Source organism: Micromonas pusilla (genome assembly GCF_000151265.4).
Source record: "Micromonas pusilla CCMP1545 genomic scaffold MICPUCscaffold_8, whole genome shotgun sequence".
In the NCBI taxonomy this organism is placed as follows: Eukaryota; Viridiplantae; Chlorophyta; class Mamiellophyceae; order Mamiellales; family Mamiellaceae; genus Micromonas; species Micromonas pusilla.
Genome location: NW_003315889.1, coordinates 643,285 through 667,789, shown reverse-complemented (window position 1 = coordinate 667,789; position 24,505 = coordinate 643,285). Strand labels below are relative to the sequence as shown.

Below are 24,505 nucleotides of genomic sequence, written 5' to 3'. Positions count from 1 at the left end.
CGAGCGATTGACTGATCGGCAAGTGGTGGTCGGCAGGTGATGAACGATGAACGTTTTTCACCCGTCCCTCGGTTTCAACATTTGATCGCGTCCCCTTTCAACTGACGCGATCAACATTTTTAACTCGATCGGACGGGTGACTGGCGGACGCGTGTACGACCGGCGATCGAGTGTTCGGGTCCGCGACGGAGCGAGCGACGGCCGCCACACCGATCGACGCGCGTCCCCCCACTCCAGTTCATAAAAATGGGCCCGTGCCTCTCCCAACCCGCGGACACCGCCGCGGCGGACCAGAAGCGGACGATCATCATCCTCTTCGGCCCTCCCGGGGCGGGGAAGGGCACGCACGCGCCGAAGATGGTAAACCTGCTGAAGACGCCGCAGCTCAGCACCGGGGACATGCTTCGCGCCGCGGTCGCGGCCGGGACGAGGGTGGGGAAGCTCGCGAAGGACGCGATGGACTCCGGCGCGCTCGTGACGGACGACATCGTCGTCGACATCATCGAGGAGAGGATCAAGGACGCCGACTGCGAGAACGGCTTCATCCTCGGTGCGTCGAGCTCGCCGTCGTCGCGTTTAGGTTCTGTTCGGACAACCCCCGATCGGATCAGATCGAAGGGGGCCGCCCGCCCCGTGCGACGATCGACATCGATCGCGCGCGCGGACCCGGACGCGCCGGCGATCCCATTTCTCTCCCTCCGCGCCGCGCGCCGCCGATCCCGACGCCCTCGTGGGCCCCCTCCTCCCCGCGATCCCCGCGATCCCCGCGATCCCCGCGAAAACCAACCAACCGACCCATCCGTCATCCGTCCATCCATCCATCCCCATCAGACGGCTTCCCGAGGACGGTGAAGCAGGCGGAGATGCTCGACGAGATGCTCCATCAGAACCAGGAGAAGGTGAACCGCGTCATCTCCCTGGAGGTCCCGGACGGCGTCCTCACCGAGCGCGTCTGCGGGAGGTGGGTGCACAAGAACTCCGGGAGGTCGTACCACGTCGAGTTTAACCCGCCGAAGAGCCTAGGCGATCAAACGCCGTCGACGGCGACGATGTTGGACGACGAGACGAACGAGCCGCTGATGCAGCGCGGCGACGACACGGAGGAGGCGCTCGTGTCGCGTCTGCGCGCGTACCACTCGCAGACCGTGCCGGTGATGAAGCACTACTCGAAGGTGGTGAGCGCTATCGACGCGAACAGGGGGATGGTTGAGATTTGGGCGGACGTCGAGAAGGAGTGCAAAAAGTTCGCCGCCGCCGCGTGAACGGTGCGCGACGAAGGAAGTCGCGGCGACGCCGCGCGCGTAGCGAGCGAGGGTCGAGGTTAACAGCAGTCGAGACGGACTGCTGTTAACCTCGACCCGCGACTCGTGATCTTATTGTTGATTTTTTTTGACTCATGAGTTTATAATCTCGCGCGCGCCTCATCACTCTCTCGGCGCGCCGAGGGCGATGTCCGCCGCGGCGACGCGCGCGCGCGCGATCCCTCGCGCGGGGTCTCGCCACCGCCGACGCGGACCCGCCCCGCGCGCGACGGCGTCCTCGCGCGGCGGCGGCGGCGGCTTCGACGGCGACGACGCGGCGTCTCGTCGCGCGCGCGGTCGCGACGACGAGATCGATGATGCCCGTCGTCCTCGTCGCCCGTCGCGTCGCGACGCGCTCCTCGCCGCGCTCGCGCTCGTACCCCCCACCGCGGCGACGCGCGCGAGCGTGGAGGACATCGCGGAGAAGTACGACTCGTACGCGTCGACGTACGACGTCTTAGACGGCGGCGCGCTCGCGAGCGACGACTTCCTCGGGATCGAATCGATGCGCGCGTCGATCCTCTCGAGGGCGTCCGGGGACGTCCTCGAGCTCGGCGTCGGAACCGGTCTGAACCTCCCGCGGTACGACGCCGCGAACATCACGACCTTGACCGCGGTGGACATCAGCGACGGGATGCTCGAGCTCGCGGTGGAACGCGCGATGACGAACCTGGGTGATGCGTTTCGGGTCGAGACGAGCGAAGAGTGGGACGCGCGGCTGGCGAGCGAAGCCGCGGCGGCGGCGGCGGTCGCCGCCGCGTCCGACGGCGTCCCGATCCTCCCGGTGCCGCCGTCGTCGAAACCGATACGCCCACCGCCCGTGCGTTTCATGATCGCCGACGTCGAGGCCCTGCCGTTCGACGACGCCTCGTTCGACTGCGTCGTGGACACGTTCTCTCTGTGCGTGTTCGAGGACCCGTCGCGAGCGATGCGCGAGGTGCGAAGAGTGCTTCGACCCGACGGCGTCGCGCTGCTCGTGGAGCACTCCAGAGCGCCCGGCGCGTTGGGATGGTATCAAGACCTCACGGCCGCGCCGGTGAAGTCGCTCGCGAAAGGGTGCGCGTGGAACCAGGACGTGCGGAAGATATGCGAAGACGCGGGGTTGATCGTGACGTCGTCCGCGCCGTCGCTGTTCGGGACGCTGCTCACCGTGGAGGCGACGCCGGGGCCGCCGCCGGAGGCCGCGGCCGCGTGAGGGATCCTATCCTCGTCCGCCGTCTCTGGACGGACTCTATCCCATCGCGCGCGATGTAACAACAACTCGCTACCGACCGCGACGCGCCCTCGCTGCTAGAACCTACCGAGGGCGCGCGCTGTTCATTCATTCGTCGTCGTCTCCCCCCCCCGGAGCCGCCGTCTCGACCGCGGCCGCGGCTTCCTCCCGCGCCGCCGCCGCCGCCGCCTCTCTCTCTCTCTCTCTCTGCTGCCGCTCCGCGAACGCGGCGATGGCGCCGCTCGGCGATCGATCCACCATGTCGAACGGCACCCCCAGACGCAGCCCGGGTCGTATGTGCCCCTGGCTCGTCACGACGCGAACCTCCAGGTCGTCCGTGAACCCGCCCTCGCCGCTACCTCGCCGCTGTAACTCGTGCCATTCGAACAGCAAAGGGAGCGTGCCGCCGCCCCACGGGTTGAAGTCTATGATCTTCACCCGCCGGTTGGACGTCACGTACACGTCGAAAACGTAATCGCGCGACGGGAAGTGCCCGCACACGACGTCCTGCCAGTGCGTCGCGAGGAGCTCCGCGTATTCCTCCGCGAGCGCCGGGAGGAACGGGTAAAAGTTGCTCACGTCGCGCTGGCACGCGCCGACGAGGTCGCCGCGCCAGACGAAGCACCGAAATTCGCCGCTCGGGGAGAGGTCCCGCCACCGCGTCAGCGTCAGCGTCGCATCCGCGCGCAGCGACGCGAGCTGCGACGCTCTGAGCCCCGCGGCGTCGTCGGCGTCGAAGTCGCGGCACGGCGAGTACGCGTCCGAGAGGTCGTGCGCGACCGCGTCGGACGCCTTCAGCAGCAGAAACACCTCCCCCGGGTTCAGGCACCGCGTCGTGGACGTCGTCGCCATCCACGTCGCGTCCTTCGGGGCGGACCACGACAGCTTGGGCGCGACGGCGCCGCCGAGCGCGTCGACGGCGTCGCGGACGACGCGCTCGAGAGTCGGGAACGAACGCGCGGGGGCGACGGCGTCGTCGCCGGAGGCGGAGGAGGAGGAGGACGCGTCGTCGTCGTCGTCGTCGTCGTCGCGCGCGCCGAACTTGGCGCGGAGGGCGGCGAACGACTCGTCCGCGCCCGCCGCGATCGCGCGCGCGTCGCGGCGGGCGCGCGCCTCGTCGTGGTCCTCCTCCTCCTCCTCCTCCTCGTCGCTGCGCGAGAACGCGCTCTCGAGCCGCTCGCCGACGTCCGGGTCCACGCGCGCGGGCATCGCCTCGCTGCCGGCCGGCAGCGACAGCCCGTCCTCGAGGAGGTAGTCCACGAACTCGGAGGGGAGAGGGATCGTCGTCGCGCGGAACGCGCTCGCGTCGAGAGAAGGGACGGCGCGCCAACGCGCGACCCTGCACGCGTCCACCTCCGCGATCGACGGCGCGGGGACGACCTCGACGTCGTCTTCGGCTTGCCCTTCCGCGGTGGGCACGTTGACGCCGAAGGGCGGCTTCATCGCGCGCGCGCGCGCGCCCTCGCGGTGTGATTCAATTCAATCGCTCGTCGAGTCGCCGACTCGCGACTCGCGCTCGCGTTCGGCCCGGCCGGCGCGGCGCGCGAATTTCACCCACGCCTTAGTTTCAACATTTGATCGCGTTCCATTTCAACCGACCGATGAACTTTTTTCGTTTCGGAATCGCCCCGCGCGTGAGTCAGACGATCGATGGATAAGTTTAACGCCGCGCGTCGCGAACCCGGAACGCGCCGCTCCCGGCGTCATACCCACGCGCACGCAGCAAAATGTCCGCCGTCACGTTCACCACCGGCATCGCCCTCGCGCCCCGCGTCGCGAAAGCCGCGCGCGCGCGTCGCAACGTCGCCGTCGCCGCCAAGTGCGTATCCGCGTCGATCGTTCGATCGAAATCGCGAGCCGCCCTCGTCGCGAAAACCCACCCGCCGCGCGCGATGCCTCGACGCCCCCCCCCCGCCGCTCGACGACCGACCTCGCCCTCCGATCCCCCCGGTCGCGTCCGCAGGGCCACCCCCGAGGCGCCCGCGGTCGTCACGAAGGACGTCAAGCGCGGCCTCACGCTCGCCGCGGGCGTGACGTCCGCGTCCGCGCTCGCCGCCGGGAGCGCGATGGCGAACGACGTTCTGTTCCAGGTCGCGGAGTTCGACGGCACGGGCGTCATCGACGAGGAGACCGCGCTGTACGCGCTCGTCGGCGGCTCGCTCGCGATCTGCACCGCGGTGCTGTCGCTCGTGATCGGTTCCGACTTGTTCATCAAGAACATCGTGAACAAGTGAGCGGCGCGACAGCTGTTGCGCCTGTAGGCGTTGTGGTGTTGTACTGTGATGAGAAACCTATCATCGATCGATCGATCCGAGAGACCATCCGACGCATCCTCCTCGTCCTCCCGCCACTTCCGCCGACGCCCCGGCCGCCGCGACTCCCCCTCCTCGATGCCTCGCGACGCCGCGGGCGACGCCGCGGACGCGCCGCGGACGCGCCGCGAGCGCGCGGACGACGCCGCGGACGCGCCGGCGTCGCCGTCCGCGCCGCCGCGCGCGGAGGCGGAGATCCCAGAGTGGCTCGAGCGATGTCGCGCCGAGGCGCGCCCGTCGTTCGACGTCTCCGCGTACCGATGGCCGGAGATATTCGCCGCGCTGTTTCGCACCGAGGCGTGGGGCGCCGCGAACCACCGCGCGATCGACGCGATGCACGAGCTGACGGAGCTCCCGGAGACGCCGCCGACGTTCGTCAAGCTCGCGCACTCGTACCGACACGCGGGACGTAAGCTTCCGCGAGAATGGCGGTTAGCGATTCGGCCGGGCGAGGAGCGCCGCGCCTTCGCGAGACTCGCGGAGCACTCCGCGTGGCGCGAATTCGAGGAGACGTACGAGCGGTTCGTGAAGCGCGAGATCGCGCCGCTGTGCGGCGACGCGGAGGGCGTCGTGTATCAGTGCCCGCCGACGCTGCGGTGCGCGATGCCGTCGCGCGCGCCGACGATTCTGATGCACCGCGACGGCGACTACCCGCGGCATCAGCCGTGCGAGATCAACTTCTGGGTCCCGATCACGGACGTGTGGGGGAACAACACGCTGTGGATCGAGTCCGCGCCGGACGTCGGCGACTTCGCGCCGGTGGAGATGAAGCACGGGAGTTTTCTGCGTTTCAACGGGCACGACGCGAGGCACTTCACGCGGCCCAACGACACCGGGAAGACGAGGGTGAGCTTCGACCTTCGGTGCGTCCCGGTGAGTCTGTACAAGCAGCACGGCGGCGGCGTCGGGCGCGCGAGGGACAAGGGGAAGATCGGCGACTACAGAGCGAAGCGGACGGGGCCGGTGACGCTCCGGCCCGCGTGACGAGCGGACAGCCGAAACCGAAACCGCGGCAACCTTATTTAGTCATCCAATAGATAGCCCTACGTGTACAGTAGATAGTCTATCATACAGTACGTGTACCTCTCAGGAATAGATCAGCGTTACGTTACGTTAACCTTAATCGCTTAACCGCGTCGTACCCCCCGTGTGTGCGCGTTTCACTCACTCGCACAGCGCCATGACCTCCTTCCTCCGCGCGTCCAGCGCGTTGTTCTCCGCGGCGAACTTGGCGAGGTCGAACGTCGGATCAACCTCTCCTCCCATGTCGCTCTCGATGACGTTCTTCATGTCGAACATCGCGCCCATCCGCTTCATCTCCTTCTCGCGCTTCGGGTTCACGAACCGAATCTTGCGGTACGTCACCGGGTCGATGAACGGCGAGATGGCTTTCCAGAACACCGCGAAGATCCACGGCGGGTTGTAGCACACGGCGACGGCGAGACGCTCGGGGAAGTGATCTTGCAAGATGGACAACGTCTCCTTCGACGTCTTCATCGGCGGCGCCGTGCTGAGCGTCCACCCGGAGAAGTCGATCAAGATGACGAGCTTCTCCGAGGAGTGGTCCGCGGCCTGCCCGAGCGGCGGGTGCTCCGGCGCGTCCTCCCTCCACGTCGCTTTCTCGAGCATGTACACCAAGAATCGAATGTTCCCCGCGTGTTCCTTGCTGTTCTCCCGCCCGGGACGCATGACGAGAACGTTCCGCCCCTTGACGTCCACGCCCGGGACGTACTGCTTCCCCGTGCTTCCTTCCTTCGCGACGTCCCGCCACGTGATGGAGTCCGGCCGCGTCCGCGCGCGCCACTTGAGCGTATGGGTCAGCATCTGTTATACGTAGATGGGGGCGTTCCGCGCGTCAGTCGGCGTCGAAAGGCGTCGAGGCGCGTCGGGATCGTGAGCGAGGGGCGGGCGGAGAGAGACGACGCCGGGTGGAAATGTCCATGTCCTTAAGGAACCGCGTGCGCCGCGCCGACGCGGTCGCACGGGAACCAGTGTGTGTCACAGATGGAAAGAATAGAGCGCACCTTGAGCGCCTTCTTCACCTTCCAGTTCCTCGCGCGGAGATACCGCGCCAAGCACGCGTCGTTCACGAACCGACGCAGCGCGGGCGTCGCGAGCAGCTCCGGGTTCTCTTCGCTCGCTCGCTTCAGCGCGCCGCGGAACTCGCGCAGCTTCTGGAGCTCGAGCTCGGTCATGCCGTCGTAGTCGCTCGGCGACTTGCGCGCGCGCGGCGAGAACGGATTGACGTCGTCGTCCTCGAGAAAGTCGCCGGGCGTCTCCGGGGCGAGCGATCGCGCCTTCGCGCCCGGGGTCTTCAGCGGCGTCCGTCCGGTGTCCTCCTCGCTGTCGAAGTCGGCGGGAGAGAGAGATCGTCGGCGGGGTGAGGTCAGCGGCGAGCGCGCGAGGGGCGGCGCGCGGGGGCGCGGACGTCGAGGACGACGGACGCGCGAGGAATTTAATTTGAACGAACGAACGCGGAAGGGGCCACGCACACGTCGTCCGGGTGCGTCACGCCCGCGGCGTTCATCCACGCCATCCCCGCCGCCTGCGCGCCGGGCGAGACGTCGTCGCTCTTCCTTCGAATCTTCCTCCAGACCGCGAGGACGATCTTGACGCACATCACGACCGCGAACTGCGCGACGAGCGCGATCAGAGCGAAGACGAGGAGCACCGCGAGATCGTGCTCCGAGGGCGTCATCGTTCGGATCCGCTCGCGAAGCGGCGCCACGAACGCGACGTACCGCGCGGCGCCGATCGCGGCGAGCGCGCGGTACTTCATCGCGGCGGCGTCGGACAGCTTGTTCGCCGCGCGCGCGATGGCCTCCATCGCCCCGGGCGGGGGCGTCGGCGGCGGAGGCTTGCGCCTGAAGACGCCCATTTCAGTAGTGCCCAACCGTCGGAGGAATGGCGCGAGAGGCGCGAACGAGTGACCGGGAAATCATCAGGCCGGGGGGTAGTTTTTTCGCGTAGTACGTTTTTTTCGCGATGTTTTCGTACGCGGCCCAGTCTGCGTCATCCGCGCGCGCTCCGCGCGGGATCAAGACACAGGTTCAAGACACGCGGACGATGTCGATTCGGGGAATTCGACCTCGCGGACGAGAATCGAGATGTGTGTGCGCAACGTCAGCATTTAACCTCATCCGCGCGTTCGAGGCGCGCCACTGCGAGGACGCGCGCGACGCGGAGACGCGACACGACCGGCGCGGTGTCTTTGGAAGCGTCCGAGCGGACGGTCGCGCGGAAAAAGAGCGCGCGAACGGAGCGAATCGCGCGCGCGACGCCGCGAACGCGCGGCGAGATCCCTGCGTCCGCACTTTATTCGCGACGCGACGGTGCTGCGGAGGGACGCGCCGCACGGTAACTAGGAATCACGATGGCGACCGCCGCCGCGTGCGCGCGAGCGACGCCGCCGCGGACGACGCGCGCGTCGCGACCGACGCGACGAGGGAGAGGAACGCATCGCGCGCCCCGCGCGTCCGCGGGAGCGCGCTCGCCGGACGCGTTCCCCGCGCGCGGGTTCTCGCCCGAACACCGCGGGTCAATGCAGCAGCGTCCCACCCGGACGCCGCAGACGATCAAGGCGGCGAGGCCGGCGAACACCGCCGCCGCCGCGTCCTCCTCGAGCGCGTCCGCCGACGCCGCGTTCAAGAAGACCGGCGCGTCCTCCGGCGGCGGCGCGTCGACGCGCGGAGGCGTCGAGGCGCGCTCGAGCGCGGTGACGGAAGCGCCGAGGCGGACAGCCTCGGATAACAACACCGTCGTCGCCGCGATGGAAAACGATCTCGAACTCGCCGAGCCGCCGCCGCACGACACGCCGCTGTACCCGAAACTCCGAGACGCGGAGCACCTCCACGCGCCGAACGCGAACACGATGGGCGTTCGAAAGAAGCGAGGGATGTCCGGCGCGGCGGCGCACGACGTCGTCAGCCTCCGCGCGGGTGAGACTGCTTCCCATACGACCCCGTTCGCGTGGTGCACGCCGATCCTTAAGGACTTTTCCCGTCGTCACTCTTCACCCGCGCTTCCCTTTCAACGTTTGACCGGTGAGACGTTCGACTGACCGATCGCTTCACCCACGCAGGCGCCGCGACGATGGAGGCGACGACGGATGGAAGAATCACGCTTCGGCGGCGAAATCCCGCCACCGGCGCGAGCGAGGCGAACGAGCTCGTCGCGCGGTCGCACGTGCACCTCCCCGCGGAGGCGCACGCGCACGGCGGCGTCGTCAGCGCGCGGGTTCTCGACGACGACGGCTTCGTCGTGGCGACGGAGATTCGATGGGGATCGGTGGCGAAGCTGCGGGTGGAGAGCGCGGCGGCGACGGCGAGGGAGGCGCGACGGAACCTCGCGCCGTGGAACGAGACGCTCACGGACGGGTTCGTGATCGACTTCGCGGTGAACCCGGACGCGGTCGTGGACGCGTCGAACGCGATGGCGGAGGTCAAGGTGGACGTCGCCGACGCCGGCGACTGGTTCGGCGGGGGGCATCTCATGAAGCAGCACTGGCCGCTGAATCTCGGGTGCTGGGAGGTGGGACCGCACTACCCGTTCGATAACGGCCCGAACGGGATCAACACGCTGGTTTCAACGCACTGGGTCACGAGCGGCGGACTCGCGGTGCTGTGCGACCCGGACACGCCGTACTTGCACGTCGGCTTGAACGCGCCGCAGAGCACGCTGTGGGATAAGCTCGTCTCCAACCGGTCGTTCGGCGTCGGGATTCAAAACGCGACCAGGGTGACGCTGCCGTTCAGCGTCATCGACCGCGAGGGCGACGGCATGCTGCGACTGCAGGCCAGAGGCGGCTTCTGCAAAGGCCAGGGGTGCTTCCAGATGGACCACCCGATGATCGGCTGGGAGTCGGCGTTTGCGTCGCAAGAAGAGGGCGTCGACTGCGCGTTTAATCCGGAGGGGACGTGGCTGTCCATGAAGGTTGGCATGTGCGCGCTGTCCGACGTGAGAGCGGCCGCGGAGGCGGCGCTCGGGACGCTGCCGCGACCTTCCGGTCCTCCGCCCGCGGAGGTGATCCGAGCGCCGATATGGACGACGTGGGCGAGGTATAAGCAGCACGTGGATCAGAGAAAGACGCTCGAGTTCGCGCGCGAGATTTTAGAGAACAAGCTCCCCGGCAGCGTCATGGAGATCGACGACAAGTGGCAGGTCGGGTACGGCGAGCTCGACTTCGACCCGGTGAAGTTCCCCGACCCGAAGCGCATGGTGGATGAACTCCACGCGATGGGGTTTAAGGTCACGCTGTGGGTGATGCCGTTCATCGAAGAAGACACGGAGGCGTACCGCGAGGGATCCGCCGCCGGGTACTTCGTCGACAGCGCGCACCCGCACCACCCGTTCGACGTCGTGAACGGGCTAAAGCCCGGGTTCTTCAAGTGGTGGAACGCCCCGCCGGTCGTCGCGCTCGACGTCACGAACCCGGACGCCGTGGACTGGTTCGTGTCGCGGTTGCGGTCGCTCCAGGACAGGCACGGCGTCGACGGCTTCAAGTTCGACGCCGGCGAGCCGTGCTTCCTCCCTCGAAAGTTCGAGACGCACCTGCCGCTGACGCACCCGTCGGAGTACACGCGGGCGTGGGTGCACAACGTCGCCGCGAAGTTCGACCTCGCGGAGGTTCGAACCGGGCACCACACCACGGGCACAGCGCTCCTGACGCGGATGGGCGATCGCTTCTCGGAGTGGGGCGTCGGCAACGGCTTGCGTTCCATCATCCCGACGCTGCTCACGTCCGGGGTCATGGGCTACCCGTTCTGTCTCCCGGACATGATCGGCGGGAACGCGTACTTCGGACGGCATCCCGACCGCGAGCTGCTCGTGCGATGGGCGCAAGCGAACGCGCTCATGCCGGCGATGCAGTTTAGCATCGCGCCGTGGGACGTCTCCGCGGACGTCGCCGAGTTGTGCGCGGAGTGTCTCCAACTCCGCGAGCACGTCGTCGAGGCGCTCATCGACCTGACGCACGACGCGGTCGCGACGCTGAACCCCATGTGCCGCCCGATGTGGTGGCTAGACCCGACGGACGCGCAGACGTATCGTATCGACGATCAGTTCGCCATCGGCGACGATCTCATCGTCGCGCCGGTGGTGACCAAGGGCGCGACGACGCGGAACGTGTACCTCACCGCGGGGGAGTGGGTGGAGGCGGGGGACATCCACGGGGAGGTGTTCGCGGGGGGGAGGTGGATCGTGGAGATGGCCGCGCCGCTGTCGAAGCTGCCGTGTTTCGTCCGGCGCGGGAGCGACGCGCACGCGCTCAGCGGACGACGCAGGAGATCGAAGTAATACCTGACTGTACCAATTCTTTTTTTTGTCTAATATTCTTTTGGTTGTCTTTTAATACAACGCGACGCGACGGCGCGTCATCGCGAGGTGACGCGCGCGCGCTCTACAGTAAACGAAATCGTCTCGTCGATCGCTCGCCGCTCTCACTGCGCGTGCCCGTACTCGCTCAGACCGTGCCCCGCGGCGAACCCGCCGTGCGCGTCCATCGAGTGCGTCGTCGTCGCGCCTTCGCCGCCGACGCCGAACTCTCCCGCCTTGGCGCCTCCCGGGTTCATGTTCTCCATCTCATCGTAGTCGTCCATGCTCGCCGCCGTCGGTATCGACGGCGTGTCGAACTCGCACGGGAACCTCGTCACCCTGGGCTTCTCCTCCAGGATGTTCCGAACCACGCGATCTAACCGCCCGTGCGGGTTCTCCGGCGGGTTCTCCTTCAGCTCCTCGTCCGCGTACTCGTTGTTGACGTAGTACCCGACTCTGAGGGTCGAGGGTCCGTACGAAGCGACGTACGTGGGGTGGAGTTGAAAGGCGTCAGAAGCGGAGTTGAAAGGCGTCGAGGTGTGTCGGGATTGAAAGCGAGGGACCCTGGGCGGAGAGAAACGACGGGAAGAAACGTCCTTAAGGAACGGCGTTCACCGCGCGGATGGGGTCGTATGGGGACCAGTGTGAATGAATCAGAACGCGCCTGATGAACTCCACGCCGTCGTACGCGCACGTGAGCAGCAGCACGGTGACGCCGAGGAGATCCGACGCGGGAATCTTATTGTGGTCCGGCGGGTCCGCCTGGAACACGAACTTGTACGACCCGACCGCGACGGGCCCGACGAGGACGACGTCGAGCTCCTGGTCGTGCGCGTCCGACTCTGCGGATCCCACGTACGTCAGCTTCCACTCGAGGTCTTTCTGCAGGGGCTGGAGGCACTCGTACTGGATCTCGAACTTCAGCGGCGCGAGGAAGAACGCGGGGTTGTCCTGCGAGGATGGACGGACGCGAGCGCGGCGGGGAGGGCGCGGGGGGGGGACGACGGTCAGAAGGGGCGATCGGAGGACGCGGTCTTCAAGATTTGAGCGCCAAGCGAGGACGGCGAGGAGGCGACCGCGCGACGACGCGCGGGGCGAGGACGCGCGCGGGACGAACGCGACGCGCGAGCGCGAACGATGACGCACCAGGACGGAGACTTGCGTCACGTTGATCGCGCTCATCTTCGCGCGCGCGGTCTTTAAGAGCCCGCACGAGATCTATGACGCGCGACGTCGCGGCGCGACGGGGGAGATCGCCTTTTCAAAAAGAAACAGACGGGACGAAGTTCGTCGAGCGGCGATTTTCCGCGGCCGCGATTTCAACGGAAGGGTATGGGCCGGGGAGGGAAGGCGTCCGGGACGCGCGGTCGCGACGTCTCCTCCGCCATCGACTCGACGCGGTGGACGACGACGACGACGACGACGACGACAACTCGCGCGCATCTATACACAACACGTGCTCCTCGGCTACGGCGCGCCGCTCGACGCGGCCCCCGCCCCGCCGTCCCCTTCCCCGTCCCCTTCCGCTCCCCCGCCGCCGCCGGAAGAGGAGGAAGAAAACGCCCCCTTCAGCGCCACCTTGGCCCGCAACGCGTTCCGCTGCTCGTCCAACACGATCTGCCCGAGCTTCAGCCGGTCCATCAGCCCGTGCGACGTGCTCATCGCGATCGCGCGGCAGTTGGCGAGCTTCACGAGGTCCGCCTCCCCGGACGCGGGCGCGATCTGCAGGCACGCGAACGACAGCCTCTCCGCGACTTGCAGCTCGGAGTGACGCACGGTCTCGTCGAGCATCGGCCGCAGCCAGTCCGCGTCTTCCATCGCTAACGGCGCGTCGCCGTTCCTCAGGTCCGGGATGTCGTCCAGCGTGATGTACGGCGCTTCCACCCACGCCATCGCGCGTCGAAGGTTGCCGACCTCCGCGTGTCCCCACCGGACGCTCGCGGCGGCGGCGTCGACGTCGCTCCACGCGTCGGCGGCGTCTTCGAGGCGACGCGGGGGTGGAATAAACGAAAGGCGTCAGGCGGATTCGTGAGGCGTCGCGGCGCAGCGAGGGGTGGGTGGAGAGGAACGAACGCCGGGAGAGAAAGTCCTTAAGGAATGAAGTTCACAACGCCAACGCGGTCGTATGGAAACCGGTGCGACGAGGACTGACTGGGACGCGCCTTCGCCTTCCAAGAGCGCGTCCGCGAGCGCGACGACGTCGCCCACCGCGGTGTCGATGTACTCCGTGAGGTCCGCCACCTCGTCCATCTCCTCCTCCGACGGCAAATACGCGCTGCTACCGTCGGGCTGCATCACCGGCACGGGCGCGAAGACGCCGACGAGGTACGGCGTCGAATCCGCCGGGTCGTTTCTGAGGGCGATTCCATACAAAAATAGTTCACCGGTCAGTTGAAAGGGGACGCGATCAAGTGTTGAAACCGAGCGGTGGGTGAAAAATAGGAACGCACCTGACGTCGCGGAGCTCGAGCCTACTCTCGCCGATGACGGTGACGACCGCGCCGACGCCGCTCGTCTCGTCCTTCTCCACGTCCTCGATCCGACACAGCGTCGCGATCGTGCACAGCCGCGTCCCGCCGTCGACGTCGTCCTCGTCGTCGGGCGCGAACGTCACGTGCGCGAACGCGCCGCCGGTGCGATTGCGCGCGTGATCGAGGAGCGCGAGGAAGCGCGCTTCGTAGAGGTGGAGCGTCTGCGCCGACCCGGGGAGGAGCACCTCCGCGGCGGGGAAGAGCATCGCGGGGAGCTCGACGACGCGCTCCGCGACGAGCGGCGCGTTCGCGCGGAGTTCGCCGGTGTACTCGCGAGGCTTTGGCTCGAGGTCGTCGTCGTCGGCGAGCGCGCGGACGGCGACGAGACTCGATCTCCGATTCGATCTTCTCGAATTTCTCGGCGTCGTCGTTCTCGCGCGCGGCGTCGTCGCGGCGTCGCGTCCGAGCCGGCGCGACGCGCGCGACGCGGTGGGGATACCGCGCGCGCGGGACGCGAGGGCCATGGCGATCGTTCGCCGACGCGCGGGCGGCGAGCGGCGCGCCCTCCGAAGTGCGGCGCGCGGCGACGCGACGCGACGCCGGGCCTATCTTCTCAGTCAAGACGTGAACGCGCTCCGAGAGTGCCAAGTGTCATCAAACGTCGGCGCCATGGCGTCCGCGTCGCTCGCGACGGCGCGAGCGACCGCGTCGGCCTCCTCCTCGCGAGGACGCGCGAGGACGACGAGATCTCGGAACGCCGTCGCCGCCGTCGTCCCGCGCGCGTCGTCGTCGTCGTCGTCGTCGTCGTCGTCGTCGAACGACGCCGCGGCGACCGCTCAGATCCCGACGCCTCCGCACTTCGACCTCGACACGTCCATCCTCCTCGCCGGCTTCGCGTTCGAGTCGTACCTCTCCCCGGAGGGCGGCCTCGTCGACCGCGACGTCCGCGGAGGCAGCACCGCCTACCTCAGCGACTTCGTCCGCGAGGTCTTCGCGGGCGTGCTCGAGGCGACCGTCGTCCGATGCGACGGTCTGCCCAAGACGGACGTCCTCGTCGGCGCGTCGTCGGACCCGTACGTCGTTCTCGCGCTCGGCGCGTCGTCGCACCGGACGAAGACGAAGACGCGGACGCGCGCGCCGCGGTGGAACGGTGAGCGCGACGACGCCGTCGCGCGCCTGTTCGTCCGACGCGACGCCGACGCCTCGCCGTCCGCGCGGACGCTGACGTGCCGCGTGTTGGACGAGGATTTCGGCAAAGCGGACGACCTCATCGGGATCGCGCGCGTGCCGATCGACCACCTCGTGGACGACGCGGCGACCGCGGTCTTGGACGCGGTGACGGGGAGAGGTGGGGAGGTGGATGTCGTCGACCTCGCGCGGCGGCTGATGACGTCGGGCGGCAGAGAGATCACGGTGCCGCTGCCCGGGGGCGACGGCGGCGTCGGCGGCGGCGGCGAGCTCGCGATGAAGTTGAAGTTTCTCCCGTTCAAGCCCCCCGCGGCGACGCTCGTGACGCGCGGGTTGAAGCGCGCGTCGAGATCGATCGGCGGCGGCGACGACGCGGGGGCGGGGGTGGCGGCGCTCGCCGCGGGGGGGCTCAGCGCCGTCGCCGACGGCGTGGACGCCGCGCGCCGCGCGCGCGCTCGACGCGACGGCGAGGCGGGCGTGTGGGCTATCAAACCCGACGGCGACTGGGCGACGCTCGCGACGACGCGCCCGCTCAGGGTGCGCGGCGAGGACGCGACGCCGCGCGCGTACGAGAAGGTAATGTTCGTCGAGAACGCGCGCACGGACACGCAGGCGGCGGTGTGGCGGAACGTCTCGAGCAAGAGCAAGACGGTCGTCGTGTCGTTCCGAGGGACGGAGATGCGCAGCGCGAAGGACGTGTTGACGGACGCGAACTTGACGCCGTCGTCGTTCAACCCGGAGCGGCTGACCGGCGGCGAGAGCGGCGGCGACATCGACGCCGAGGAGCCGATGGTCCACGGCGGGTTTCTCGCCGCGTACGACAGCGTCCGCGCGCGCGTGTTCGCCGCGGTGGACGACGTGATGCGCGCGCGGTCGCCGGATTACGACGACGACGACGACGACGACGACGCCGCGTGGCACGTGTTCGTCACCGGGCACAGCTTGGGCGGCGCGCTCGCGACGTTGTTCTCGTACGAGCTCGCGGAGTCGGTGAACGCGAGGCGCCGTCGCTGCACGACGACGATGTACAACTACGGGTCGCCGCGCGTCGGGAACCGCGCGTTCGTGAAGCGATTCAACGCGCTCGTCCCGGACTCGATCCGCGTCATCAACGGCTCGGACCTCGTCCCGACGCTTCCCGCGCTGCTGGGGTACAGGCACGTGGACCACGGCGTGCGGATACCGGCGAACGCGGGCGAGGCGCTCGTCGGCGCGGGCGACGTCCGAGCGTCGTCGTCGGCGGAGAACGGAACGACCGACGTCGCCGTCGGCGCGAAGATCGTCGAGCTCGCGGAGGCGATGGGCGTGCGGAACGTCCTCGGCGTGGACGAGGAGAGCGCCTCGGACGCGGTCGTCGCGTTGACGTCGCTGGTCAACGCGGACGCGCTCGGAGACCACTTCGAGGACAAGTACTACGTCGCGCTCAAGGCTGTCGCCGCGCGTGGGGGCGGGGGCGCGGGGAGGAACGACGGGGACGACGCGGCGGCTTGAATCAAAGCGTTCGCGGACATATCCCCGATCGCGGTGTACAGGATCGCTTCGTCTCGTCGATCGATCGCATCGCATCGTGCGGCTGCTAGTGCCGGTTAGATTACAATACATACAGCGCGGAGATCGCGCGGAGCTAAGCTCGACGTAGGTCGGTCGTCGGTCGTCGGTCCTCGGTCGTCGGTCGTCGGTCGTCAGTCGTCGGTCGTCAGTCGTCGACGTCTTTGTTAAGGAACGACATGAGGAATTTGCTCGGCGTCACCTCGGGTTCGCTCGTCCTCTTGCCCTTCTTCGCGCTCTTCGGCGATCGCGCCTCCTCCGGGTCCGGCACGACGAGCTGCGAGCAGAAGCAGCACAGCGGGACGCCGCTGTACAGCCGGCTCGCGCTCGTGCGCTCGTCGTTCAGCTTCGCTCTCGCCGCCTTGTCCCCGAACGACGCCTTCTTCGCGAGGACGGACTTGAACGACCCGACGCCCGTCAGGCACGGGACCGCGAACCAAAACTCGCACAGCGTGCACGGCTTCTTCGGGACCGGCAGCGTCATGACCTCCAAGACCTTGTCCGCCCACGGACCGGGGTCCTTCGGGCCCTCGCCCTGCCCGGTCGCGAACGTCGCCGGCATCCTGGGTCGTTCCATACAAGGCGATGGCGGGGTGGTGTTCAAAGGCGTCAGGTGGAGTTGAAAGGCGTCGAGAGCGGGGATTGAACGCAAGGGATGGGCGGAGAGACGCGCCGGGCAAAGTCCTTAAGGATCGGCGTTCACATCGCCAACGCGGTCGTATGGGAACCAGTGTATAGAACGCACCCTACAGCTGGCTCGCGAGGGGATGGATCAAATCGATCGATCGATCGGCGAGGTGGTCGATCCGCTTACGGACGGATTCCGTCGCGGGTCTCCGCGGCGTGTGGTGCAAGTGGGCGGGGCGTATCCGCGCGCGAGCGTTCGCGCGACGATGCGCGCGTTCGTTCGCGGGTCTTCTCCGGCGCGCGGTTCGGCGGTCCCGGTTCGGGACGCGGCCCTCTCGCGGCGGCGACTGACCCGCGCGACGCGAGAGGGGCGCTTCTCGATTCGTACTCTGGTTTTGGGGACGACGCGACCCGGGACCAGACGCGCGCGTTCGCGTTCGTTCGTCGCTAGGATAGTCGCGTCGCGTCGCGTCCTCGTTCGCGGGGAATAAATTCCTCCGTCGCGGCACTCCTCGGACGCGCCGAGCGCGGCTCGCGTCCGGGTTCTAGCTAGGACCGGCGCGTCCGTCGCGCCGGGATGTCGTTCACGTGCGAGTGCTCCCGCGGGGAAGGCAGCGTCGACTGGGTGCGCCCTCCGCCCGCGCGCGCGCGCCGCCCGGCACTCCTCGGACGTTCGCCTTCTCGCGTCGTTCGAATCTTACCTCCGCGCCCCTCCATTCGCCCCGCCTCCTTCCAGATCCGCGCGACGTTCAAGGACTGCGTGTACACCGTCCCCGACGAGCTCGGGTTCTACCTCGGCCTCGTCTCCATCGCGTGCTGGCTCTTCGCGCAGCTGCCGCAGATGCTTCGGAACTACCGCCTCAAGTCCGCGGAGTCGCTCTCGCCGTACTTTCTCGCGGAGTGGCTCGCGGGCGACGCCATGAATCTCTCCGGGTGCCTCTTCGCGGGCGACCAGCTCCCGTCGCAGGTGTACACCGCGTGTTACTTCGTGTGCGTCGACGTGGGGATGATCGCGCAGTACGCGTACTACGCGCTGTCGCGCCGCGACGCGCTGGCGCTGGTGGGGAAGGATCTCGCGGACGCGACGGAGGACGACGAGGAGTCGCTCTTGGCCGCGGCGGCGGCGGCGGAGGAGGAGGAGGAGGAGGAGGGCGGCGGCGCCGCGGACGCGTGGGACTCGATAACCGCCGCCGCCGCGACGACGACGACGGCGGCGGCGGCGCGACGACGCGACGGCCGCGCGCGCGCGAGCGCCGACGCCGACGCCAAGCCGCGCGGGAGGCTCGCGGGCCGCGGCGCGAAGGCGGCGGCGGCGGCGTGCGTCGTCGTCGTGGTCGGCGTTTTTTTCTTCGCCGGACGCGACGGCGCGTGGTCGAATCGGTGGGCGTCGCACCGCTCGCGCGATCACTCGCGCCACCGCTCGTCGCCGCCGTCGCCGTCGTCGCTTCCGTACTGCGACGTCTCGACGAACCCGGAGTGGGAGGTCGCGATCGGGCGAGCCGCGGGGTACGTCTCGTCCGCGTTTTATCTCGGCTCGAGGGTGTCTCAGATTCTCAAAAACCGCGCGAGGAAGTCGTGCGAGGGGCTGTCGGCGGCGATGTTCGCCACCGCGGTCGCGGCGAACGTGACGTACGGCGTCGCGATACTCCTGCGCGCGGCGTCGTGGGCGGGGGTGCTCGCGTCCGCGCCGTGGCTGCTCGGGAGTTTGGGGACGGTCGCGCTCGACGTGACGGTACTCGCGCAGAGCCGGCGATACGGCGGCGGCGGCGGCGGCGGCGGCGGGGAGGAGGGAGAGGCGCTCGAGGGCGAGGAGACCGCGGCGCTGCTTCCGAGCGAGCGCGGGTCGTACGCGTAGCGTCGACGTCGTGCTGCGCGCGCGCGCGTTGTGTTGTACTACCACTATCTAGCTAGGTTCGTTCTACTCTACTCTGCGTCGTCCCCTGCGCTGCGGCGGTGAAAAGAAAGCGATGAGCGGGAGACGTTTCGTCGTCGCGGGACGAAACCGACCGAGAGAGAAAGGAAAGGAAAGGAAAGAAGGAAGAAACGCGTGCTCGGAATGAGTAGGAGGTTGTTTATCTCGCTCACGACCACCTCGCGGTGTTCGGTTCTGCGCTCGAAGTTCGAGCGCGGCTCTCGTCATCGCACGCGCGCGGGGGCGGGGTCGAGCCGACGCACCGCGACCGAATCCTCTTCCTCCCGCCCTCGTCACCCGCGGTTCATCCTTCGATGCACCGCGACGAGCTGCGGGCTGTTCTTCCGGTTCAACACCACGTGATGACTCACGACGAACCGTTTCGGATCGAGGGTCGCACAAAACGCCAACACCGCGGCCGTTTCCTCCGCGCCGCCGTCGTGCCCGACGTACGCGACGACCGTCACGACGCCCCCCTCTCTCAGCAATCCCGTCGCGGTCGTCACCGCGCGCACGGTCGCGTCCGTCGTCGTCGTCACGCTCTTGTCGCTGTCCGCGCCCGGGAGGTACCCAAGGTTGAAGCACACGACGCCGACGCTATCGGGCGTCGGAACATCCGCGGCCATCGTGTCGTGCGACGCGTGCCTCAGCTCCACGCGCGCGGCCGTCGCGGGCGGCAGCTCGCGCGTCACCCTCGCGCGCGCGGACGCGACCGCGGACGCCTGCACGTCGTACGCGACGACGCGACCGGCGGCGTCGGCGTCGTCGCGCGCGACGAGGCGCGCGAGCGCGACGGTGTCGTGGCCGTTCCCCGCGGTCGCGTCGATCGCGACGTCGCCGACGCGGAGCGCGGCGGCCCACAGCGATCGCGCCATGTCCGTCGTGCGTCCGCTGCTCGAGAGGACGTCCTCGAGGTGCGGCTCCTCCGGGGCGCACGCGTCGCGCGGCGCCGCGCGTCGGAGCGCGGGGACGCGCCGGCGCGCGCGCGTCCGGGGGGGCGGCCGGGGAAGGCCGCGCGGGACGAGCGCGCGCGTCGTCGCCATCGCCACCGATTCTGATGGTTGATGGAAGTTCCACAGTTCTGTCATCAACACTGTTTGACCGACCGCGATCCGAAGTCGAGCGCTTTAAACCGTCGTTTTCGAGTCGCGCGATCGATGGGTTCTTGCGGCTCATCTTCGCGCAGAGAGCCACGCCACTCCTCCGAGCCCGGCTCACTCTAGCATCCACGAGGCGACGGCGACGGCGCGCTCGAGAGAACGTCGCGGGTAACAGCGTCGCGCGTCCGGGCGCGCGCGCGCGGGAGGCACGGTCGCGGTCGTCGCGAGCGCGAGCGCGAGGGCGGCGGGAGGCGCGCGCGCGAGGGGCGGGCGTCGCGCGACGACGACGACGACGACGACGACGACGACGACGCGAGCGACGATGCTCTGCGCGGCGCGGACGTGGGTGCGCGCGACGATGCGAACCGCGCCGCGGCTGTCCTCCAGGGTGCCCGGCGGCAACGCGACGTCGTCGCTGACGCGCGGCGGCGACCGCGCGAGCGCGCACGTCGCGTCGCTCCGAAGACGCGTCGCGCCGATGTGCGCGTCGTCCGCCGCGCCCGGCGCGTCGTCGACGTCGCCGCCCGCCGCGGGGGCGGGACCGTATCCGCCCCTTCGCGTGACCGCGAAAGGCCGCGTCGTCGCGCTGGGCGACGTGCACGGGGACATCGGTCAGGCGCGCAGAGCGCTGACGATCGCGGGCGTGTTGGGCGAAGACGGCGACGCGGTGAACCCGACGTGGATCGGCGGCGACACCGTCGTCGTGCAGGTGGGGGACGTGCTCGATCGCGGCGACGACGAGATCGCGATCTTGATATTGCTGCAGAAGCTTCACAAAGCCGCGCAGGCGGACGGCGGCGCGGTGTACATCCTCAACGGCAATCACGAGGTCTTGAACGTCTCCGGGGACTTCCGGTACGTCACGCAGGGCGCGTTCCAGGAGTCCACGCGCTTCGGCGAGCACCTCGTCAACCTGTTCGGCGACGCGTTTCGAGACGCGTTCGGCGGGAACGAGGAAGATCCGCGGAAGAAGCAGGTCAAGGCGAGGGTCGGTCTGTTCTCTCCGGGCGGCCCGCTCGCGCAGCAGCTCGCGATGAACAGCACGGTGCTGATCGTGAACGACACGGTCTTCGCGCACGGCGGCCTGATGCCGCGCCACGTGGAGTTTGGGCTAGAGAAGCTCAACAACGCCGTCGCGGACTGGATGCGCGGCGCGGAGATCTCCTCGGAGGAGGACAGAACCGCGCTGGGGATGGCCATCGGGAGCGTGAAGGACAGCGTCGTGTGGAACCGGACGTTCGGGCAGGAAAACTTCATGTCGCAGGGCGACCGCGACCGTGCGTGCGAGACGCTCGGGAAGACGCTCGACGCGATCGACGGCGCGAAGCGTCTGGTCGTCGGACACACGCCGCAGCTCGGCGGGTGCAACGCGGAGTGCGACGGACGGATATGGAGAATCGACGTCGGGATGTCGTTCGGCGTGGTCGGCGCGGACCCGGAGGTGATCGAGATTGTTGGGGACGAGGTGAGGGTGTTGACGTCCAGGGTGCCCGCGGGCGCGGGGTCGGCGGGCGCGGTGAGCAAGTTGTGATCAAGTTGCGACGCGACGCGACGCGACGCGGCTGGGTCGGGCGGGTGGGATTAAATGTTTGCAACTCGACGACGCCGCCGTCGTCGTTCACTAATACCTTCGCGTCGTCGTCTCGTTTCGTCTCGTTCATCGTTCATCGCGCGCGTCGCACGTCCTCTACCGTTCACGCCTTGTCGCCCTCGCCCAGGTCCGCGGCCGCGGCGTCGCGCTTCTTCTCCGCCTTGTCGCTAGGGTCCTCCTCCTCCTTCACGTCGTCGCCGCCGTCGCTCTCGTAAAGAAACTTGGGCACCGTGTACTTGCTCGGAGACGGCACGAACAAGTCCCCGCCGTTCTCCGCGGGAATGCGCGTCCGAGGGTCGGACTCGCTGTCGCTGTCGCTGTCTTCGATCGCGGTGACGCGGCGGCGGCGTCTCGTGTCTTCGGCGGCGGCCGCGCCCGCGTCGTCGTCGTCGTCGTCGTCGTCGTCCGACGCGTTGGCGCGCGCGCGGCCGAGCTTTTTCCGCCGCGTCGGGTCCGCGGCTTCCGCTTCCGCCTTCTCCGCGGCCGCCTTCTCCGCGGCGGCGGCTTCCTTCTCGAGCGTGTTCTTGCTCTTCTTCCTCCCGCCGACCTTCTCCTTGATCTTCTTCACCGCCTTCCCGCGCGTCGCCGCATCCCCGCGCGCGCCGCGTCCCGACCTCGGCGCCGCGATGACGACGTCGTCGTCGTCGTCGTCAGAGGAGCTCTCGTCGAAGTTCACGTCGACGGCGCCCTCGCGCCGCGCGCGGTCGATCTCGTCCGCGCGCGCTTCCTCGCGCGCGAACATCTCCTCGTCCGTCTCCCGGGGACCTCTCGGCTTCTTCTTCTTCTTCTTCTTCGCCGCCGCCGCGGCGCCGGCGTCGTCGTCGTCGTCGCCGCCGCCGCCGCCGCGCTCCGTTTCCATCAACGCGGCGAGGTCGTCGTCCTCCTCCTCCTCCTCGTCCCCCGCGTGCTTCGCCGCGTTCCACTCCTCCTCCTCCTCTTCCACCTCCTTCCCCTCGTGACCCGGCACGTCGTCGTCCGAGTCCTCGTCCGGGAAGAACACGTCCTCGCCGTCGACGACGTCGCCGTCCTCCTCCGGCGCCGGCGCGTCCGCGGGGTCGCCGCCGTTTGCGATCCGGTCGCGTTCCTTCAGCTCCGCGATGCACGCGCGAACCTCGCGCGTCTTCTTCAGGCGCTCGACTTTCTTCATCACCTCCTCGTGCGGCGCGTACGGGTACATCAGCGTCGTCCACTCGCGGTACAGACTCATGAGGCGCGCGAAGTCGCCGAGCTCGTGCCCCGGGCCTTTGCGTATCGCCTTAGGGTCGTTCCATACGAGCGAGTGTCGGGGTGGAGTTGAAAGGCGTCAGTTGGAGATGAAAGGCATCGCGGGCGGGGATTGAAAGCGAGGGGTGGACGGAGAGATGCGTCGGGAAAAGTCCTTAAGGATCGGCGTTCACCACGCCGACGCGGTCGTATGGGAACCAGTGTATAGAACGCGCCTTATACTTCTCCGGTATGACGTTGTAGACGTACGCGATCCCGTTAGGACCGAGGAGGTGATCGACGACCGTGAACTTCGGCTTCCTCGTGGACGGCTTCCCGGACTTGGTGAGCTTGACCGCGGGGGCGCCGCCCGCGCCGCCCCCCATCGCGCCGCCTCCTTCCGCGTCGTTCATCGCCGCCTCCGCGTCCGCGTCCGCGCCCGAGGGCTGCTGATCGCGCGGGATCCACTCCTCTCTGGGGGCGACGCAGTCGCGGCTCCAGTGCCCGGTCTTCCCGCACTTGAAGCACGCGCGGTTCCCGCCGCCGCCGGCGGCGCGCGCCGGCGGCCGCGTCTGCGTCCCGCCGGTGGGGTCGGACATCGTCGAAGGGAGGCGCGGCGCGGACGCTGTGACGACGCCGAGCTCGAGGTGTTCGTTCATCAGTCATCAATCAGTTCGCGTTTGGTTTTCAAGTTTTCGCCGCGCGCGACTGTCGACGCCGGTTGGGGTCGGAGACACGGAGTCGATCGACGGTCTAATAACTCCTATGCGCGCTCGACGAATCAGCGGCGAGCCTCCGCGCACGAGTGGCGAGTGTGGGTAAGGTTTCGCCGTCGCCGCGGGAGCGATCGGTCACTCATCGACGCTCGACGCACGCCCGTCCATCATGTTCGCTACCTCCACGCTCGTCGGCACCCCCGTGGTCGCCGCCCCCGCGCGCGCGGCGCGCCCCGCGCGCTCCACGCGCGTCGTCGCCGCCGCCGCGAAGAAGGCGCCGCCGAAGAAGAAGGCCGCTGGCAAGGTGCGACACGACGAAACTCGCGATCGCGTCGCGGACCCTCCCCGCGCGTTCGCGACGCCGCGCGCGCGGCGCGATCGATCCGCGCGTCGCGCGCGCGGTGGGATCGCGTCGACCGCATCGCTCGTGCGGGACGCATCGCCCATCGATTGATCGCGCGCGCGCGGCCGCGCGGCGTCGCGCCGCGCTCGCGTCGGAATTCGTCCCGGTTATCCTCCCGCCACTCGACGCTCGTTTTTTCGGAAGCGCGCGTCTTTTTTTTTCGCTCCTTCTGACCTTCTCGCGCTCTCTCGTTCCGTCGCGTCGACAGAAGGGCGAGTTCGACTTCTGGGAGTGGTTCAACAACGCCGCGTGCCGTGACTCCGGCGTGATCGGCGCCGGGTACGAGGACGCGCTCAAGAACGGTCAGTTCAAGGGGAAGAAGAAGAAGTAAGCGGCGCGCGCGTCTGTCTTTTCCCCGGCTCGACCGCTCGCGAATGAATGCGCGCACGCGTCCGTTCGCGAGTGAACGATCGCGCCGCGATTCGTTTCACGTCGTGATGAGTATAGGAGGTCCGGCGAGAGATGTTCTCTAGATAGCCGAGCGGCTCGTCCCGAGGACGAGCGGCTCAATGAGTGAACGGCTCTTCGCGAGCGAGACGGACGGACGAACGCCGTGTAACGAAGAGCGAAAAGAACTTTCCATCATTCGCGACGCGCGACGAAGCGAC

The 24,505-nt window shown here is 68.5% G+C and overlaps 16 protein-coding genes across 16 annotated transcripts; 8 read left to right on the top strand and 8 right to left on the bottom strand.

Moving 5' to 3' along the window:
* Nucleotides 1-246: 246 nt before the first annotated feature.
* Nucleotides 247-1,262, top strand: MICPUCDRAFT_19341 (uncharacterized protein; the record flags this gene model as incomplete). Its single annotated transcript, XM_003060653.1, has 2 exons — nucleotides 247-550; nucleotides 832-1,262. 2 exons carry the CDS (start codon nucleotides 247-249, stop codon nucleotides 1,260-1,262), a joined length of 735 nt encoding a protein of 244 aa, XP_003060699.1.
* Nucleotides 1,263-1,788: 526 nt separating this feature from the next.
* MICPUCDRAFT_27983 (uncharacterized protein) lies at nucleotides 1,789-2,484 on the top strand (the record flags this gene model as incomplete). The annotated part of the gene is made up of 2 exons (XM_003060652.1): nucleotides 1,789-1,989; nucleotides 2,149-2,484. Coding segments are annotated over exons 1-2 (519 nt in total), but the record flags the coding sequence as incomplete, so codon positions are not given.
* A 363-nt stretch (nucleotides 2,485-2,847) lies between these two features.
* On the bottom strand, nucleotides 2,848-3,858 carry MICPUCDRAFT_5676 (uncharacterized protein; the record flags this gene model as incomplete). Its single annotated transcript, XM_003060355.1, has 3 exons — nucleotides 2,848-3,021; nucleotides 3,115-3,555; nucleotides 3,712-3,858. Coding segments are annotated over 3 exons (762 nt in total), but the record flags the coding sequence as incomplete, so codon positions are not given.
* A 383-nt stretch (nucleotides 3,859-4,241) lies between these two features.
* On the top strand, nucleotides 4,242-5,901 carry MICPUCDRAFT_47918 (uncharacterized protein; the record flags this gene model as incomplete). The annotated part of the gene is made up of 3 exons (XM_003060651.1): nucleotides 4,242-4,333; nucleotides 4,478-4,744; nucleotides 4,832-5,901. The coding sequence occupies 3 exons, from the start codon at nucleotides 4,242-4,244 to the stop codon at nucleotides 5,808-5,810; spliced, it is 1,338 nt and encodes a 445-aa protein (XP_003060697.1). The 3' UTR covers nucleotides 5,811-5,901.
* An 89-nt stretch (nucleotides 5,902-5,990) lies between these two features.
* On the bottom strand, nucleotides 5,991-7,021 carry MICPUCDRAFT_19398 (uncharacterized protein; the record flags this gene model as incomplete). The annotated part of the gene is made up of 2 exons (XM_003060354.1): nucleotides 5,991-6,650; nucleotides 6,851-7,021. 2 exons carry the CDS (start codon nucleotides 7,019-7,021, stop codon nucleotides 5,991-5,993), a joined length of 831 nt encoding a protein of 276 aa, XP_003060400.1.
* Nucleotides 7,022-9,257: 2,236 nt separating this feature from the next.
* Nucleotides 9,258-11,120, top strand: MICPUCDRAFT_34641 (glycoside hydrolase family 31 protein; the record flags this gene model as incomplete). The annotated part of the gene is made up of 2 exons (XM_003060650.1): nucleotides 9,258-9,581; nucleotides 9,759-11,120. The coding sequence occupies 2 exons, from the start codon at nucleotides 9,258-9,260 to the stop codon at nucleotides 11,118-11,120; spliced, it is 1,686 nt and encodes a 561-aa protein (XP_003060696.1).
* Nucleotides 11,121-11,162: 42 nt separating this feature from the next.
* On the bottom strand, nucleotides 11,163-12,339 carry MICPUCDRAFT_69100 (nucleosome assembly factor). Its single transcript, XM_003060353.1, has 3 exons — nucleotides 12,285-12,339; nucleotides 11,803-12,089; nucleotides 11,163-11,594 (listed from the first exon to the last, which is right to left on the bottom strand). The coding sequence occupies exons 1-3, from the start codon at nucleotides 12,318-12,320 to the stop codon at nucleotides 11,264-11,266; spliced, it is 654 nt and encodes a 217-aa protein (XP_003060399.1). The 5' UTR covers nucleotides 12,321-12,339; the 3' UTR covers nucleotides 11,163-11,263.
* A 266-nt stretch (nucleotides 12,340-12,605) lies between these two features.
* Nucleotides 12,606-13,098, bottom strand: MICPUCDRAFT_60164 (uncharacterized protein; the record flags this gene model as incomplete). Its single annotated transcript, XM_003060352.1, has 1 exon — nucleotides 12,606-13,098. The coding sequence occupies exon 1, from the start codon at nucleotides 13,029-13,031 to the stop codon at nucleotides 12,606-12,608; it is 426 nt and encodes a 141-aa protein (XP_003060398.1). The 5' UTR covers nucleotides 13,032-13,098.
* A 56-nt stretch (nucleotides 13,099-13,154) lies between these two features.
* Nucleotides 13,155-14,133, bottom strand: MICPUCDRAFT_60163 (uncharacterized protein; the record flags this gene model as incomplete). The annotated part of the gene is made up of 2 exons (XM_003060351.1): nucleotides 13,155-13,491; nucleotides 13,589-14,133. The coding sequence occupies 2 exons, from the start codon at nucleotides 14,131-14,133 to the stop codon at nucleotides 13,155-13,157; spliced, it is 882 nt and encodes a 293-aa protein (XP_003060397.1).
* A 145-nt stretch (nucleotides 14,134-14,278) lies between these two features.
* Nucleotides 14,279-16,430, top strand: MICPUCDRAFT_60162 (uncharacterized protein; the record flags this gene model as incomplete). The annotated part of the gene is made up of 1 exon (XM_003060649.1): nucleotides 14,279-16,430. One exon carries the CDS (start codon nucleotides 14,279-14,281, stop codon nucleotides 16,286-16,288), a length of 2,010 nt encoding a protein of 669 aa, XP_003060695.1. The 3' UTR covers nucleotides 16,289-16,430.
* Nucleotides 16,431-16,493: 63 nt separating this feature from the next.
* MICPUCDRAFT_60161 (uncharacterized protein) lies at nucleotides 16,494-16,907 on the bottom strand (the record flags this gene model as incomplete). The annotated part of the gene is made up of 1 exon (XM_003060350.1): nucleotides 16,494-16,907. One exon carries the CDS (start codon nucleotides 16,905-16,907, stop codon nucleotides 16,494-16,496), a length of 414 nt encoding a protein of 137 aa, XP_003060396.1.
* A 642-nt stretch (nucleotides 16,908-17,549) lies between these two features.
* MICPUCDRAFT_18853 (uncharacterized protein) lies at nucleotides 17,550-18,827 on the top strand (the record flags this gene model as incomplete). Its single annotated transcript, XM_003060648.1, has 2 exons — nucleotides 17,550-18,032; nucleotides 18,276-18,827. 2 exons carry the CDS (start codon nucleotides 17,550-17,552, stop codon nucleotides 18,825-18,827), a joined length of 1,035 nt encoding a protein of 344 aa, XP_003060694.1.
* A 350-nt stretch (nucleotides 18,828-19,177) lies between these two features.
* MICPUCDRAFT_60159 (uncharacterized protein) lies at nucleotides 19,178-19,927 on the bottom strand (the record flags this gene model as incomplete). Its single annotated transcript, XM_003060349.1, has 1 exon — nucleotides 19,178-19,927. The coding sequence occupies one exon, from the start codon at nucleotides 19,925-19,927 to the stop codon at nucleotides 19,178-19,180; it is 750 nt and encodes a 249-aa protein (XP_003060395.1).
* A 379-nt stretch (nucleotides 19,928-20,306) lies between these two features.
* On the top strand, nucleotides 20,307-21,612 carry MICPUCDRAFT_60158 (uncharacterized protein; the record flags this gene model as incomplete). The annotated part of the gene is made up of 1 exon (XM_003060647.1): nucleotides 20,307-21,612. One exon carries the CDS (start codon nucleotides 20,307-20,309, stop codon nucleotides 21,513-21,515), a length of 1,209 nt encoding a protein of 402 aa, XP_003060693.1. The 3' UTR covers nucleotides 21,516-21,612.
* Nucleotides 21,613-21,678: 66 nt separating this feature from the next.
* On the bottom strand, nucleotides 21,679-23,377 carry MICPUCDRAFT_60157 (uncharacterized protein; the record flags this gene model as incomplete). The annotated part of the gene is made up of 2 exons (XM_003060348.1): nucleotides 21,679-22,830; nucleotides 22,973-23,377. The coding sequence occupies 2 exons, from the start codon at nucleotides 23,375-23,377 to the stop codon at nucleotides 21,679-21,681; spliced, it is 1,557 nt and encodes a 518-aa protein (XP_003060394.1).
* Nucleotides 23,378-23,651: 274 nt separating this feature from the next.
* On the top strand, nucleotides 23,652-24,483 carry MICPUCDRAFT_60156 (uncharacterized protein). Its single transcript, XM_003060646.1, has 2 exons — nucleotides 23,652-23,798; nucleotides 24,106-24,483. Exons 1-2 carry the CDS (start codon nucleotides 23,664-23,666, stop codon nucleotides 24,226-24,228), a joined length of 258 nt encoding a protein of 85 aa, XP_003060692.1. The 5' UTR covers nucleotides 23,652-23,663; the 3' UTR covers nucleotides 24,229-24,483.
* The last annotated feature ends 22 nt before the right edge of the window (nucleotides 24,484-24,505 follow it).